At 44.4% G+C, this 18,178-nt stretch overlaps 1 protein-coding gene across 2 annotated transcripts in view; it reads left to right on the top strand.

The window, feature by feature from the left end:
- The window catches only part of SMARCA4 (SWI/SNF related, matrix associated, actin dependent regulator of chromatin, subfamily a, member 4), a 41,736-nt gene extending 24,587 nt beyond the window's left edge, over positions 1–17,149 (top strand). For both annotated transcript variants that reach the window (XM_036400058.2, XM_054518145.1), the window contains exons 18-25: positions 2,054–2,296; positions 2,865–2,978; positions 3,714–3,821; positions 5,352–5,438; positions 6,835–6,881; positions 7,091–7,257; positions 9,728–9,891; positions 16,891–17,149. In XM_036400058.2, coding sequence (XP_036255951.1) covers positions 2,054–2,296; positions 2,865–2,978; positions 3,714–3,821; positions 5,352–5,438; positions 6,835–6,881; positions 7,091–7,257; positions 9,728–9,891; positions 16,891–17,133 — 1,173 coding nt within the window. In that variant the 3' untranslated portion in view covers positions 17,134–17,149. The remainder of the gene's footprint in view (positions 1–2,053; positions 2,297–2,864; positions 2,979–3,713; positions 3,822–5,351; positions 5,439–6,834; positions 6,882–7,090; positions 7,258–9,727; positions 9,892–16,890) is intronic.
- Positions 17,150–18,178: the final 1,029 nt, after the last annotated feature.

Consider the following 18,178-nt stretch of genomic DNA (forward strand, 5'->3'; position numbering starts at 1 on the left):
AAGGTCCTGAGAAAATTCTGCCAAAATTCTTCTAAAATTCTGCTAAAATTCTTCTAAAATTCTTCTAAAATTCTTCTAAAATTCTTCCAAAATTCTTCCAAAATTCTTCTAAAATTCTGCCAAAATTCTTCTAAAATTCTGCCAAAATTCTTCTAAAATTCTGCCAAAATTCTTCTGAAACCATTTCTGGCTGGTGCCCACCTGAGATGTTCTCCTCCATTCCTCCTGTCCCCCCCCAGATCCGTTGGAAGTCCATGATGGTGGAATTTGGTTTCTCAGCATCTTCTTTCTTATTTTTTGAGTTTCTTTCTTATTTTATCCAGTTTGTCCTAGTAACCTCCATGAATTCCAGAAGGTCCTGAGAAAATTCTTCTAAAATTTTTCGAAAATTCTTCATAAATTCTTCTAAAATTCTTCTAAAATTCTTCCAAAATTCTTCTAAAATTCTGCCAAAATTCTTCTAAAACCATTTCTGGCTGGTGCCCCCCTGAGATTTTCTCCTCCATTCCTCCTGTCCTCCCCCAGATCCGTTGGAAGTCCATGATGGTGGAATTTGGTTTCTCAGCTTCTTCTTGCCTATTTTATTATTTTCTCTCCTATTTCATGAGTTCCTTTCTTAATTTTTGAGTTTCTATCTTATTTTTCTTAGTAACCTCCATGAATTCCAGAAGGTTGGGTTGAATTGGGTTGAATTCCAGAAGGTCCTGAGAAAATTCTTCTAAAATTCTTCTAAAATTCTTCTAAAATTCTTCTAAAATTCTTCTTAAATTCTGCTAAATTTCTTCCAAAATTCTTCTAAAATTCTGCCAAAATTTCTTCCAAAATTCTGCTAAAATTCTGCCAAAATTCTTCTAAAATTCTGCCAAAATTCTTCTGAAACCATTTCTGGCTGGTGCCCACCTGAGATGTTCTCCTCCATTCCTCCTGTCCCCCCCCAGATCCGTTGGAAGTCCATGATGGTGGAATTTGGTTTCTCAGCATCTTCTTTCTTATTTTTTGAGTTTCTTTCTTAATTTATCCAGTTTGTCCTAGTAACCTCCATGAATTCCAGAAGGTCCTGAGAAAATTCTTCCAAAATTCTTCTAAAATTCTGCCAAAATTCTTCTAAAATTCTGCCAAAATTCTTATAAAATTCTTCCAAAATTCTTCTAAAATTCTTCCAAAATTCTTCTAAAATTCTGCCAAAATTCTTCTAAAATTCTGCCAAAATTCTTATAAAATTCTGCTAAAATTCTTCTAAAATTCTTCCAAAATTCTTCTAAAATTCTGCCAAAATTCTTCTGAAACCATTTCTGGCTGGTGCCCACCTGAGATGTTCTCCTCCATTCCTCCTGTCCCCCCCCAGATCCGTTGGAAGTCCATGATGGTGGAATTTGGTTTCTCAGCTTCTTCTTGCTTATTTTTATTTTCTCTCCTATTTCATGAGTTCCTTCCTTAATTTTTGAGTTTCTATCTTATTTTTCTTAGTAACCTCCATGAATTCCAGAAGGTTGGGTTGAATTGGGTTGAATTCCAGAAGGTCCTGAGAAAATTCTTCTAAAATTCTTCTAAATTTCTGCTAAAATTCTGCCAAAATTCTTCCAAAATTCTTCCAAAATTCTTCTAAAATTCTTCTAAATTTCTTCTTAAATTCTGCTAAATTTCTTCCAAAATTCTTCTAAAATTCTGCCAAAATTCTTCTGAAACCATTTCTGGCTGGTGCCCACCTGAGATGTTCTCCTCCATTCCTCCTGTCCCCCCCCAGATCCGTTGGAAGTCCATGATGGTGGAATTTGGTTTCTCAGCATCTTCTTTCTTATTTTTTGAGTTTCTTTCTTAATTTATCCAGTTTGTCCTAGTAACCTCCATGAATTCCAGAAGGTCCTGAGAAAATTCTTCTAAAATTTTTCGAAAATTCTTCATAAATTCTTCTAAAATTCTTCCAAAAATTCTGCTAAAATTCTGCTAAAATTCTTCCAAAATTCTTCTAAAATTCTGCCAAAATTCTTCTAAAACCATTTCTGGCTGGTGCCCACCTGAGATGTTCTCCTCCATTCCTCCTGTCCCCCCCCAGATCCGTTGGAAGTACATGATCGTGGACGAAGGCCACCGCATGAAGAACCACCACTGCAAGCTCACCCAGGTCCTCAACACCCACTACGTGGCCCCGCGCCGGCTTCTCCTCACCGGGACCCCCCTGCAGAACAAACTCCCGGAGCTCTGGGCCCTCCTCAACTTCCTCCTGCCCACCATCTTCAAGAGCTGCAGCACCTTCGAGCAGTGGTTCAACGCGCCCTTCGCCATGACCGGGGAGAAGGTGCTGGAAAAAAAAAGGGTTGGGGGGGGGGACAGGGAGATGGTGCTGGAGGTGCTGGAGGTGGGTTTGAGGTTGGCGGTGATGGATCTGGAGGGGGTTGGGAGTGTTCCTGGAGATCTGGAGGTGGATCGGTGTCTTTGATGGATCTGGAGAAGTTTGGGATGGTTCTGGAGCTCTGGGAGGTGGAGCAGTGTCTGGAATGGACCTGGAGATGTTGGAAGTGTCCCTGGAGCTGTGGGTCTGTGTCTGGAATGGACCTGGAGAAGTTTGGGATGGTTCTGGAGCTCTGGGAGGTGGATCAGTGTCTTTGATGGACCTGGAGAAGTTGGAAATGGCTCTGGAACTGTGGGAGAGGTGGATCAGTGTCTGGAATGGACCTGGAGAAGCTGGATCAGTGTTTTTAATGGATCTGGAGAAGCTGGAAGTGGTTCTGGAGCTCTGGAGCTCCGGGAGGTGGCGTCCCACCAGGAATTGGGGCTCAGGAGGTTCCTGGAGTATTTTGGGATGTTGGGAGGGTCCATCCACTTCCATTTCTGATGACAATCCCTGCTCCTGGTGACAATTCCAGGTGGACCTGAACGAGGAGGAGACAATCCTCATCATCCGCCGTCTCCACAAGGTGCTCCGGCCTTTCCTGCTGCGGCGCCTCAAGAAGGAGGTGGAGGCTCAGCTCCCAGAAAAGGTGACACTGGAGGGTCCCCATCCCCGGAGACCACTGGGGGGGTCCATCCTGGGAGGTGGACGTGGAGCTTCACCCCACTCCAGAGTCATCAATGGATTGGGTTGAGCAGGTGGTTGGGTTGGGTTGGGTTGAACCAATGGTTGGGTTGAGCAGATGGTTGGGTTGGGTTGGGTTGGGTTGGGTTGGGTTGAGCAGATGGTTGGGTGGGGTTGAGCAGATGATTGGGTTGGGTTGAGTTGGGTTGGGTTGAACCAATGGTTGGGTTGAGTTGGGTTGGGTTGAACCAATGGTTGGGTGAGCAGATGGTTGGGTTGGATCCCTCTGTCCATTGCTGGCCGTGGTGCTCACAGTGATGATCCCGTTGGTTGGGTTGGGTTGGGTTGAGCAGATGGTTGGGTTGGGTTGAACCAATGGTTGGGTTGAAGAGGGTTGGGTTGTGTTGAGCAGGTGCTTGGGTTGGGTTAAACCAATGGTTGGGTTGGGTTGGGTGGAACCAATGGTTGGGTTGGGTTGGGTGGAACCAATGGTTGGGTTGGGTTGTGTTGAGCAGGTGCTTGGGTTGGATCCCATTGGGTTGGGCAGGTGCTTGGGTAGGGTTGAACCAATGGTTGGGTTGAAGAGGGTTGGGTTGAATCAATGGTTGGGTTGGGTTGTGTGGATCAGGTGTTTGGGTTGGGTTGAACCAATGGTTGGGTTGAAGAGGGTTGGGTTGAACCAATGGTTGTCTCCTGGCAGGTGGAGTACGTCATCAAGTGCGACATGTCGGCGCTGCAGCGCGTCCTCTACCGGCACATGCAGGCCAAGGGCGTCCTCCTTACCGACGGCTCCGAGAAGGACAAGAAGGTCTGGATTTGGCAATTTGGGAATGCTGGGCGTGGCTTGGGCTCCACTCTGGGGTTGGGTTGAACCAATGGTTGGGTTGAACCAATGGTTGGGTTGGGTTGAACCAATGGTTGGGTTGGGTTTGGTTGGGTTGAACCAATGGTTGGGTTGCGTTTGGTTGGGTTGGGCTGAACCAATAGTTGGGTTGGGTTGGGTTGGGTTGAACCAATGGTTGGGTTGGGTTGGGTTGGGTTGGGTTGAACCAATGGTTGGGTTGGGTTTGGTTGGGTTGAACCAATGGTTGGGTTGGGTTGAACCAATGGTTGGGTTGGGTTGGGTTGGGTTGGGTTGAACCAATGGTTGGGTTGGGTTGGGTTGGGTTTGGTTGGGTTGGGTTGGGTTTGAACCAATGGTTGAGTTGGGTTGAACTAGTTGGGTTGGGTTTGGTTGGGTTGAACCAATGTTTGAGTTGGGTTGAACCAATGGTTGGGTTGGGTTGAACCAAGGGTTGGGTTGGGTTGGGTTTGGTTGGGTTGGGTTGGGTTTGGTTGGGTTTGAACCAATGGTTTGGTTGGGTTTGGTTGGGTTTGGTTGGGTTGGGTTGGGTTTGGTTGGGTTGGGTTGGGTTTGAACCAATGGTTGGGTTGGGTTTGAACCAATGGTTGGGTTGGGTTTGGTTGGAATTGAACCAATGGTTGGGTTGGGTTTGGTTGGGTTGAACCAATGGTTTGGTTGGCTTGGCTTGAGCAGGTTGTTGGGTTGGGTTGCGTGAAATTATTTAAATCAATTTATTTCTTAATTTTTTAATTTATTTTAATATCTCCGAGTCCCTTTCTGGGACTGTGGGACCATCAGCTCCCAGTCAATGATCCCAAACATTCCTGGGAATTCCGGACTGGTGAATAGATGGAACCCAGCATTAATTTGGGTTTTTTCACACAGCATTAATTAATTTGAGTTTTTTAACCCCACCATTAATTTGTGGTTTTTAACCCTACCATTAATTTGGGTTTTTTAACTCCACCATTAATTTGTGGTTTTTAACCCTATCATTAATTTGAATTTTTTAACTCCACCATTAATTTGAATTTTTTAACTCCACCATTAATTTGAGTTTTTTAATTCCAACATTAATTTGGGTCTTTTAACCCTGGCATTAATTAATTTGGTTTTTTTTAACCCTGGCATTAATTAATTTGAATATTTTAACCCCACCGTTAATTTTAGTTTTTTAATTCCAACATTAATTTGAGTTTTTTAATTCCAACATTAATTTGGGTTTTTTTTAACCCCGGCCTTAATTAATTCGGTTTTTTTAACCCCGGCATTAATTAATTTGAATTTTTTAACCCCACTTTTAATTTGAGTTTTTTAACCCCACCGTTAATTTTATTTTTTTAATTCCAACATTAATTTGGGGTTTTTTAACCCCGGCATTAATTAATTTGTTTTTTTTAACCCCGGCATTAATTAATTTGAATTTTTTTAACCCCGGCATTAATTTGGGGGATGAATTAATGAATTTTTAACCTCCTCGATGGTTCCTGGCAGGGCAAAGGAGGCACCAAGACCTTGATGAACACCATCATGCAGCTGCGCAAGATCTGCAACCACCCCTACATGTTCCAGCACATCGAGGTGAGGCCGGGGGGCAGAAACCCAAAATGGCAAAAACCCCAAAGGGTTAAACCCAGGAGAGCCAGGGATGGACAAAAAAATGGGATAAACTCAACTCAAAAGTGGGAAAATCCAAAATTGGGGATGAACCAAAAAAGGGATAAACTTAACGGGGGTAAAAACTGAGATGAATTAAAATCAGGGTTAAACCTAACAGGGTTAAACTCAGCAAAACTGGGATAAACCGAAATCGGGGATAATCCTAACAGGGATGAACCAAAAAAAGGGATAAACTCAACAAAAGTGGGAAAATCCAAAATCGGGGATGAACTAAAAAAGGGATAAACTTAACGGGGGTAAAAACTGAGATGAATTAAAATCAGGGTTAAACCCAACAGGGTTAAACTCAGCAAAACTGGGATAAACCAAAACCAGGGATAAACCCAACAGGGTTAAACCCAACAGGGTTAAACCCAACAAAACTGGGATAAACCAAAATCAGGGTTAAACCCAACTGGGATAAACCCAACTGGGATAAACCCAACAGGGTTAAACCCAACTGGGGTAAACCCAACAAAACTGGGATAAACCAAAACCAGGGATAAACCCAAACAGGGATAAACCCAACAGGGTTAAACTCAAGAGGGTTAAACCCAGAAAAGCCAGGGATTAACCAAAAAAAGGATAAACCCAACTTGGATAAACCCAACAGGGTTAAACCCAACAGGGTTAAACTCAACAGGGTTAAACTCAACAAAACTGGGATAAACCAAAACCAGGGTTAAACCCAACTGGGATAAACCCAACAGGGTTAAACCCAACTGGGATAAACCCAACAGGGTTAAACCCAACTGGGATAAACCCAACAAAACTGGGATAAACCAAAACCAGGGATAAACCCAAACAGGGATAAACCCAAGAGAGTTAAACCCAGGAGAGCCAGGGGTGAACAAAAAAATGGAAAAACCCAGGATAAACCCAAAAAGGGATAAACCCAAAAAGGGATAAACCCAAAAAGGGATAAACCCAACAAAACTGGGAAAATCCAAAACCAGGGTTAAGCCTAACAGGGTTAAACCCAAACAGGGATAAACCCAACAGAGTTAAACTCAAGAGGGTTAAACCCAACTGGGATAAACCCAACAGGGTTAAACCCCACAAAACTGGGATAAATAAAAACCAGGGATAACCTTAATGGGGATAAACCCAAACAGAGCTAAACCCATCAAAGATGAACCAAATCAGGCCTAACTTTCCATCCCTGTGTTTTCCACCCCAAAAAAATCCATCCTCTTCTTCCTCCCCAGCTTCCTGAGGGAACTGGGGGGCTCCTGAAGGCAGCTCCAGATTTTATTTTTATTTTTTTTTTGGGGTAATTTCTGCTGCTTTTTGTCACCATTTCTCCTCTCCGTTTCAGGAATCCTTCTCAGAGCACTTGGGGTTCACGGGCGGGATCGTGCAGGGGTGAGTGACAAATTTTTGGAATTCGTGGAATTTCGGAAATCTCTGAATTTCCAAACTCCAAACTTCCCTAAAGAGGTGGAAGATGAACCAACCCCAAATCACGAATCCCAGATGATCCCAACAGAGAAGGAAACGCCAAATTTTCGACCTCCAATCTCATTTTTTTTTTTTTTTCCCCTTCTAATTTTGGTCATTTTTATCCACCCAAGGCTGGATTTGTACCGAGCCTCTGGGAAATTTGAGCTCCTGGATCGGATCCTGCCCAAACTCAGGGCCACCAACCACAAGGTGCTGCTCTTCTGCCAGATGACCTCCTTGATGACCATCATGGAGGATTATTTCGCTTATCGTGGCTTCAAATACCTCAGGCTGGATGGTGAGTGCCCCTGGGGTGGGGTGGGGTGGATCCGCCCCCAAAATCCCCAGTTTTCCCCCCAAAATCCCAATCCACCCCCATAATCTCCAGTTTTCCCATTCACCCCCCCTAAAATCTTCAATTTTCTCCCAAAATACCAATTCACCCCCAAAAACTCCAATTTTCCCAATTCACCTCCGAAACCCCCAATTTTACCCCAAAATCCCAATTCACCCCCATAATCTCCAGTTTTCCCAATCCACCCCCCAAAATCTCCAATTTTCCCAATTCACCCCCCCCCAAAATCTTCAATTTTCCCAATTCACCTCCAAAACCCCCAATTTTACCCCAAAATCCCAATCCACCCCCAAAATCTCCAGTTTTCCCAATCCACCTCCCAAAATCTCCAATTTTCCCAATCCACCCCCCAAAATCTCCAATTTTCCCAATTCACCCCCCCCAAAATCTTCAATTTTCTCCCAAAATACCAATTCACCCCCAAAATCTCCAGTTTTCCCAATCCACCCCCCAAAATCTCCAATTTTCCCAATTCACCCCCAAAATCTCCAATTTTCCCAATCCACCCCCCAAAATCTCCAATTTTCCCAATTCACCCCCCCAAAATCTCCAATTTTCCCAATTCACCCCCCCAAAATCTCCAATTTTCCCAATTCACCCCCCCAAAATCTCCAATTTTCTCCCAAAATACCAATTCACCCCCAAAATCTCCAATTTTCCCAATCCACCCCCCAAAATCTCCAATTTTCCCAATTCACCCCCAAAATCCCCAATTTTCCCAATCCACCCCCCAAAATCTCCAAATTTCCCCCCAAAATCCCAATCCACCCCTAAAATCCCCAATTTTCCCAATCCACCCCCCCAAAATCTCCAATTTTCCCCCCCAAAATCTCCAATTTTCCCCCAAAATCCCAATTCACCCCCAATGGATTGGGAATTGGGAAATTCCCAATTGGGGAAAAAATCCCCAATATGGAAAAAAAAATATTAATTGGTCAGATTAATTAGTTAGATTAATTGGTTGGATTAATTGGGTCAGAACAGGGTGGGATTGGGACTGGGAATTCAACTGAATCCAATGGGAATCCCATTCCCCATGGAACCTTCCGGAACCTTCCAGAACCACCAATCCCAATGGGACTGGGAATGGGAATTCAATGGGAATCCCATTCCCAACGGAACCTTCCGGAACCGCCAATCCCAGTGGGATTTGGGAATGGGAATTCCATTAAATTCAGTGGGAATCCCATTCAAAATGGAACCTTCTGGAACCTTCCGGAACCCCCAATCTCAATGGGATTGGGAATGGGAATTCAATGGGAATTCAATGGGGATCCCATTCCCAACGGAACCTTCTGGAACCGCCAATCCCAGTGGGATTTGGCAATGGGAATTCAATGGGAATTCAATGGGGATCCCATTCCCCATGGAACCTTCCGGAACCACCAATCCCAATGGGATTTGGAATGGGAATTCAATGGGAATTCAATGGGGATCCCATTCCCAATGGAACCTTCCGGAACCGCCAATCCCAGTGGGACTGGGAATGGGAATCCAGCTCAATTCAATGGGGATCCCATTCCCAACGGAACCTTCTGGAACCACCAATCCCAATGGGATTGGGAATGGGAATTCAATGGGAATTCAATGGGGATCCCATTCCCAACGGAACCTTCCGGAACCGCCAATCCCAGTGGGATTTGGGAATGGGAATTCACTTCAATTCAGTGGGAATCCCATTCAAAATGGAACCTTCTGGAACCACCAATCCCAATGGGATTGGGAATGGGAATTCAATGGGGATCCCATTCCCAACGGAACCTTCTGGAACCGCCAATCCCAGTGGGACTGGGAATGGGAATCCAGCTCAATTCAATGGGGATCCCATTCCCAACGGAACCTTCTGGAACCACCAATCCCAATGGGATTGGGAATGGGAATTCAATGGGAATTCAATGGGGATCCCATTCCCAACGGAACCTTCCGGAACCGCCAATCCCAGTGGGATTTGGGAATGGGAATTCACTTCAATTCAGTGGGAATCCCATTCAAAATGGAACCTTCTGGAACCACCAATCCCAATGGGATTGGGAATGGGAATTCAATGGGGATCCCATTCCCAACGGAACCTTCTGGAACCGCCAATCCCAGTGGGATTGGGAGTGGGAATTCCATTAAATTCAATGGGGGATCCAACTCAATTCAATGGGTATCCCATTCCCAAAAGAACCTTCCAGAACTGCCAATCCCAATGGGACTGGGAATGGCAATTCAATGGGAATTCAATGGGGATCCCATTCCCAACGGAACCTTCCAGAACCGCCAATCCCGTTGAGCTCGGGAGTGGGAATCCCATTAAATTCAATGGGGGATCCAACTCAATCCAATGGGGATCCCCCCCCCCCTCCTTTCCCCGACGGAACCTTCCGGAACCGGTTCCGGCGCCGGCCGTGACGCCCGCGTGGGGTTGCAGGCACCACCAAGGCCGAGGACCGGGGGATGCTGCTGAAGACGTTCAACGAGCCCGGCTCCGAGTATTTCATCTTCCTGCTGAGCACGCGCGCCGGCGGCCTCGGCCTCAACCTCCAGTCGGCCGACACCGTCATCATCTTCGACAGCGACTGGAACCCCCACCAGGTAGGGCCAGGGGAGAGGGGCCTCGAGGCGGAGCCCCAAAAAAAATCAGCTCAGGAGTTGGGGGTGTTTGAGAGGAAGGAGAGAGCGCGAAAGCTTGGGGTGAAACGGGGCTGAGATTGGGCGGTGGGAAAAACGGCACCAAAGTCAAGGGAAAAGGCAACTGGGCAATCCAAAACACAACTGGGCAATCCAAAACTCAACAGGGCAATCCAAAACCCAACTGGGCAATCCAAAACTCAACAGGGCAATCCAAAACCCAACTGGGCAATCCAAAACGCAACTGGGACAAAAACTGACGCAAAAATTCAACCCAAAACTCAACTGGGCAATCCAAAACCCAACTGGGCAATCCAAAACCCAACTGGGCAATCCAAAACTCAATTGGGCCAAAAACTGACACAAAATCCAACCCAAAACTCAACTGACCCCAAAAACGGCACCAAAGTCAAGGGAAAAGGCAACTGGGCAATCCAAAACCCAACTGGGCAATCCAAAACTCAACTGGGCAATCCAAAACCCAAATGGGCCAAAAACTGACACAAAAATTCAACCCAAAACTCAACTGGGCAATCCAAAACCCAACTGGAACAAAAACTGACACAAAATCCAACCCAAAATTCAACTGGGGAATCCAAAACCCAACTGGAACAAAAACTGACACAAAAATCAACCCAAAACTCAACTGGGCAATCCAAAACCCAACTGGGCAATCCAAAACTCAACTGGGACAAAAACTGACACAAAAATTCAACCCAAAACTCAACTGGGACAAAAACTGACACAAAAATCCAACCCAAAACTCAACTGGGCAATCCAAAACCCAACTGGGCCAAAAACTGACACAAAATCCAACCCAAAACTCAACTGACCCCAAAAATGGCACCAAAGTCAAGGGAAAAGGCAACTGGGCAATCCAAAACCCAACTGGGCAATCCAAAACCCAACTGGGCCAAAAACTGACACAAAAATTCAACCCAAAACTCAACTGGGCAATCCAAAACCCAACTGGGCAATCCAAAACCCAACTGGGCAATCCAAAACCAAACTGATCCAAAAACTGACACAAAATCCAACCCAAAACTCAACTGGGCAATCCAAAACCCAACTGGGCCAAAAACTGACACAAAAATCGACCCAAAACTCAACTGGGCAATCCAAAACACAACTGGGCAATCCAAAACCCAACTGGGCAATCCAAAACCCAACTGGGCCAAAAACTGACACAAAAATTCAACCCAAAACTCAACTGGGCCAAAACCTGACACAAAATCCAACCCAAAACTCAACTGGGCAATCCAAAACCCAACTGGGCAATCCAAAACGCAACTGGGCCAAAAACTGACACAAAATCCAACCCAAAACTCAACTGACCCCAAAAACGGCGCCAAAGTCAAGGGAAAAGGCAACTGGGCAATCCAAAACCCAACTGGGCAATCCAAAACCCAACTGGGCAATCCAAAACCCAACTGGGCCAAAAACTGACACAAAAATCGACCCAAAACTCAACTGGGCAATCCAAAACTCAACTGGGCAATCCAAAACTCAACTGGGCCAAAAACTGACACAAAAATCGACCCAAAACTCAACTGACCCCAAAAACGGCGCCAAAGTCAAGGCAAAAGGCAACTGGGCAATCCAAAACCCAACTGGGCCAAAAACTGACACAAAAATCGACTCAAAACTCAACTGGGCAATCCAAAACTCAACTGGGCAATCCAAAACCCAACTGGGCAATCCAAAACCCAACTGGGCAAGCCAAAACACAACTGGGCCAAAAACTGACACAAAAATCGACCCAAAACTCAACTGGGCCAAAACCTGACACAAAATCCAACCCAAAACCCAACTGGGCAATCCAAAACACAACTGGGCAATCCAAAACTCAACTGGGCAATCCAAAACCCAACTGGGCCAAAACCTGACACAAAAATTCAACCCAAAACTCAACTGACCCCAAAAACGGTGCCAAAGTCAAGGCAAAAGGCAACTGGGCAATCCAAAACACAACTGGGCAATCCAAAACCCAACTGGGCCAAAAACTGACACAAAATCCAACCCAAAACTCAGCTGACCCCAAAAATGGCACCAAAGTCAAGGGAAAAGCCAATTGACCAACCCAAAACCCGACTGATCCAAAAACTGACACAAAAATCGACCCAAAACCCAACTGATTGACCCAAAACCCAACTGATCCAAAAAAATGACGCAAAGATCAACCCAAAACCCAACTGACCCAAAAACTGACCCAAAAATCGATTGGTCCCACCAATCCCAAAATCCCAAATTCCCAAAATCCTTGGAGATCCCTGAACCTTTCCCATGGTTTTTTTTTGAGGTTAAAACCAAACTTTTTGGGCACTTTTTGACCATTTCCTCCAGGACTTTCATGGTCCCACCAATCCCAAATTCCCAAATTCCCAAAATTCTTGGACATCCCTGAACCTTTCCCATGGTTTTTTTTTTTGAGGTCAAAATCAGCTTTTTTGGGCACTTTTTTGGCCAATTCCCAAAATTCTTCAGGATTTTTGAGACCCCCTCGGGGTCCATCCCACGTTTTTAAGGCTAAAAGTTGAATTTTTGGGACCTCCAAAATCCCATTCCTGAATCCTTGGGGATCCCTCAGGGCTCATCCCACATCGTCCCCGTGGATTTTGAGGGAAAAAATTTGGATTTTTGGCACCTTTTTTGTTGCCACACTTGGGACTTAAAAATGTCCTGGCGATCCCATGGCCACGTCCCCATCGTCCTTGGGATTCCACGAAGATTTTGAGGACAAAAATCGGGATTTTGAGGCAAAAATGAGGGAATTTGAGGACAAAACCAGGGATTTTTGAGCTATCACCCCCAAAACCCCCTCAGGCCTCATCCCCCCATGAATTTTGAGGCCAATAAATTGATTTTTTCAGGGATTTTTGAGGCCCATAAATGGATTTTTTCAGGGATTTTTGAGGAGAAAATCAGGATTTTTGAGGAAAAAAATCCGAAATTTTTCACCTATCACCCCCACACCCCCTCAGGCCTCACCCCCCCATCAAGTTTGAGGACAATAAATGGATTTTTTGAGGGATTTTTGAGGAGAAAATCAGGATTTCTGAGGAAAAAAATCAGAAATTTTTCCGCTATCACCCCCACACCCCCTCAGGCCTCATCCCCACATCTCCCCCCATGAATTTTGAGGCCCATAAATGGATTTTTTCAGGGATTTTTTCATCTATCACCCCCCAACCCCCTCAGGCCTCACGCCCCCATCAATTCTGGGCCCCATAAATTGAATTTTTCAGGGATTTTTGAGTACAAATCTTGGGATTTTTTTCACCTATCACCCCGACACCCCCTCAGGCCTCACGCCCCCATCAATTCTGGGCCCCATAAATTGAATTTTTCAGGGATTTTTGAGGCCCATAAATGGATTTTTTGAGGGATTTTTGAGTACAAAATCATGAATTTTGAGGACAAACCCAGGGATTTTTTCATGTATCACCCCAAACCCCCTCAGGCCTCATTCCCACATCTCCCCTCATGAATTTTGAGGCCCACAAATGGAATTTTTCAGCGATTTTTGAGGAGAAAACCCGAAATATTTCCGCTATCACCCCCAGGCCTCATCCCCCATCAATTCTGAGGCCCATAAATGGATTTTTTCAGGGATTTTTGAGGAGAAAATTCAAAATTTTTCACCTATCACCCCCACACCCCCTCAGGCCTCACCCCGCCATCAATTCTGGGCCCCATAAATTGAATTTTTCAGGGATTTTTGAGGAAAAAAATCAGAAATTTTTCACCTATCACCCCCACACCCCCTCAGGCCTCACGCCCCCATCAATTCTGGGCCCCATAAATTGAATTTTTCAGGGATTTTTGAGGAGAAACTCAGGAATTTTGAGGGAAAAAATCCGAAATTTTTCCGCTATCACCCCCACACCCCCTCAGGCCTCATCCCCACATCAATTCTGAGGACAATAAATTGATTTTTTCACGGATTTTTGAGGAGAAAATCAGGATTTCTGAGGAAAAAAATCCGAAATTTTTCACCTATCACCCCCACACCCCCTCAGGCCTCACCCCCCCCATCAATTCTGGCCCCCATAAATTGAATTTTTCAGGGATTTTTGAGGAGAAAATCAGGAATTTTGAGGCCCATAAATGGATTTTTTCAGGGATTTTTTCAGGGATTTTTTTCACCTATCACCTCAAACCCCCTCAGGCCTCACGCCCCCATCAATTCTGGCCCCCATAAATTGAATTTTTCAGGGATTTTTGAGGAGAAAATCAGGAAATTTTTCCGCTATCACCCCCAAACCCCCTCAGGCCTCACGCCCCCATCAATTCTGGCCCCCATAAATTGAATTTTTCAGGGGATTTTTGAGTACAAAATCGGGATTTTTGAGGAAAAAAATCCGAAATTTTTCACCTATCACCCCCACACCCATTCAGGCCTCACCCCCCCATCAATTCTGGCCCCCATAAATTGAATTTTTCAGGGATTTTTGAGGACAATAAATGGATTTTTTCAGGGAATTTTGAGTACAAAATCAGAAATTTTTCCGCTATCACCCCCAAACCCCCTCAGGCCTCACGCCCCCATCAATTCTGAGGACAATAAATGGATTTTTTGAGGGATTTTTGAGGAGAAAATCAGGATTTTTGAGGACAAACCTCAGGGATTTTTTCACCTATCACCCCCACACCCCCTCAGGCCTCACCCCCCCATCAATTCTGGCCCCCATAAATTGAATTTTTCAGGGATTTTTGAGGAAAAAAATCAGAAATTTTTCACCTATCCCCCCCACACCCCCTCAGGCCTCAGCCCATCAATTCTGGCCCCCATAAATTGAATTTTTCAGGGATTTTTGAGGACAATAAATGGATTTTTTCAGGGATTTTTTTCACCTATCACCTCAAACCCCCTCAGGCCTCACCCCCCATCAATTCTGGGCCCCATAAATTGAATTTTTCAGGGATTTTTGAGGACAATAAATGGATTTTTTCAGGGATTTTTTTCACCTATCACCCCCAAACCCCTCAGGCCTCACGCCCCCATCAATTTTGAGGACAATAAATGGATTTTTTGAGGGATTTTTGAGGCACATAAATGGATTTTTTCAGGGATTTTTGAGGAGAAAATCAGGATTTTTGAGGACAAACCCAGGGATTTTTTCTTCTATCACCTCAAACCCCCTCAGGCCTCATCCCCACATCTCCCCCCATGAATTCTGAGCCCCATAAATGGATTTTTTCAGGGATTTTTTTCACCTATCACCCCCACACCCCCTCAGGCCTCACGCCCCCATCATTCTGGGCCCCATAAATTGAATTTTTCAGGGATTTTTGAGGAGAAACTCAGGAATTTTGAGGGAAAAAATCCGAAATTTTTCACCTATCACCCCCACACCCCCTCAGGCCTCACCCCCCCATCAATTCTGAGGACAATAAATTGATTTTTTGAGGGATTTTTGAGGAGAAAACCTGAAATTTTTCCGCTATCACCCCCACACCCCCTCAGGCCTCACGCCCCCATCAATTCTGGCCCCCATAAATTGAATTTTTCAGGGATTTTTGAGGAGAAAATCAGGATTTCTGAGGAAAAAAATCAGAAATTTTTCCGCTATCACCCCCACACCCCCTCAGGCCTCACCCCCCCATCAATTCTGGCCCCCATAAATTGAATTTTTCAGGGATTTTTGAGGCCAATAAATGGATTTTTCCAGGGAATTTTTGAGTACAAAATCGGGATTTTTGAGGAAAAAAATCCGAAATTTTTCACCTATCACCCCCAAACCCCTCAGGCCTCACGCCCCCATCAATTCTGAGGACAATAAATGGATTTTTTGAGGGATTTTTGAGGCACATAAATGGATTTTTTCAGGGGATTTTTGAGTACAAAATCATGAATTTTGAGGACAAACCCAGGGATTTTTTTCACCTGTCACCCCCAAACCCCCTCAGGCCTCATCCCCACATCTCCCGCCATCAATTCTGAGCCCCACAACTGGAATTTTTCAGGGATTTTTGAGGAAAAAAAATCCGAAATTTTTCACCTATCACCTCAAACCCCCTCAGGCCTCACGCCCCCATCAATTCTGGCCCCCATAAATTGAATGTTTCAGGGATTTTTGAGGACAATAAATGGATTTTTTCAGGGATTTTTTTCACCTATCACCCCCAAACCCCTCAGGCCTCACCCCCCCATCAATTCTGAGGACAATAAATGGATTTTTTGAGGGATTTTTGAGGCACATAAATGGATTTTTTCAGGGATTTTTGAGGAGAAAATCAGGATTTTTGAGGACAAACCCAGGGATTTTTTCATCTATCACCTCAAACCCCCTCAGGCCTCACCCCCACATCTCCCCCCATGAATTCTGAGCCCCATAAATGGATTTTTTCAGGGATTTTTGAGGAGAAAATCAGGAAATTTTTCCGCTATCACCCCCACACCCCCTCAGGCCTCACCCCCCCATCAATTCTGGCCCCCATAAATTGAATTTTTCAGGGATTTTTGAGGAGAAAATCAGGAATTTTGAGGCCCATAAATGGATTTTTTCAGGGATTTTTGAGGAGAAAATCAGAAATTTTTCCGCTATCACCCCCACACCCCCTCAGGCCTCATGCCCCCATCAATTCTGGGCCCCATAAACTGAATTTTTCAGGGATTTTTGAGTACAAATCTTGGGATTTTTTCACCTATCACCCCCAAACCCCCTCAGGCCTCACCCCGCCATCAATTCTGGGCCCCATAAATTGAATTTTTCAGGGATTTTTGAGGACAATAAATGGATTTTTTCAGGGATTTTTTTCACCTATCACCTCCAAACCCCTCAGGCCTCACGCCCCCATCAATTCTGGCCCCCATAAATTGAATTTTTCAGGGATTTTTGAGGAGAAAATCAGGAAATTTTTCCGCTATCACCCCCAAACCCCCTCAGGCCTCACGCCCCCATCAATTCTGGCCCCCATAAATTGAATTTTTCCGGCTCTCCCTGCCCCACGTCCCTGCAGGACCTGCAGGCCCAGGACCGCGCCCACCGCATCGGGCAGCAGAACGAGGTGCGGGTGCTGCGCCTCTGCACCGTCAACAGCGTGGAGGAGAAAATCCTGGCGGCCGCCAAGTACAAACTGAACGTGGACCAGAAGGTGATCCAGGCCGGAATGTTCGACCAGAAATCCTCCAGCCACGAGCGCAGGGCCTTCCTGCAGGCCATCCTGGAGCACGAGGAGCAGGACGAGGTGAGAAAGAAATGAAAATGAAATTGTAATAAATGGATGGGGAGGGGGAGATTGGGGGGAGTTGTGAGGGGAGGGTGGGGAGGTGAGGGAAAGAGGGGGAAAATGAGAATTTTTTTAGGAGTGAGGGAAGAAAAATGAGAATTTTTTAGGAGTTGGGGAAGAAAAATGAGAATTTTTTTAGGAGTGAGGGAAGAAAAATGAGAATTTTTTAGGAGTGAGGGAAGAAAATGAGAATTTTTTTAGGAGTTGGAAAAATAAAATAGAGAGAATTTTGGGAGTTAAGGGAAAAAAAAAAAAGAATTTTTTTAGGAGTCAGGAAAGAAAAAAATGAGAATTTTTTAGGAGTGAGGAAGGAAAAAATGAGAATTTTTTAGGAGTGAGGAAGAAAAAAAATAGAGAATTTTGGGAGTCAGGGAAAAAAATGAGAATTTTTTTAGGAGTGAGAAAAAAAAAGAAAAAATAGAGAAAATTTTGGGAGTTAGAGAAAAAAAATGAGAATTTTTTTAGGAGTCAGGAAGGAAAAAATAGAGAGAGAATTTTGGGAGTTAGGGAAAAAAATGAGAATTTTTTTAGGAGTTGGGGAAAGAAAAAATGAGAATTTGTTCGGAGTGAGGAAGGAAAAAAAATAGAGAGAATTTTGGGAGTTAGAGGAAAAAAATGAGAATTTTTTTAGGAGTCAGGAAAAAAATGACAATTTTTTAGGAGTGAGGAAGAAAAAAATAGAGAGAGAGTTTTGGGAGTTAGGGAAAAAAATGAGAATTTTTTTAGGAGTGAGAAAAAAAAAGAAAAAATAGAGAAAATTTTGGGAGTTAGAGAAAAAAAAAAGAGAAATTTTTTAGGAGTGAGGAAGAAAACAAATAGAGAATTTTGGGAGTTAGAGGAAAAAATGAGAATTTTTTTTAGGAGTCAGGGAAAAAAATGAGAATTTTTTAGGAAACAAATGAGAATTTTTTAGGAGTGAGGAAAGAAAAAATGAGAATTTTTTTAGGAGTTGGAAAAATAAAATAGAGAGAATTTTGGGAGTTAGAGGAAAAAATAAAGAGAATTTTTTAAGGTGTTT

The sequence above is a fragment of the Molothrus ater genome, chromosome 36 (genome assembly GCF_012460135.2).
Source record: "Molothrus ater isolate BHLD 08-10-18 breed brown headed cowbird chromosome 36, BPBGC_Mater_1.1, whole genome shotgun sequence".
NCBI lineage: Eukaryota > Metazoa > Chordata > Aves > Passeriformes > Icteridae > Molothrus > Molothrus ater.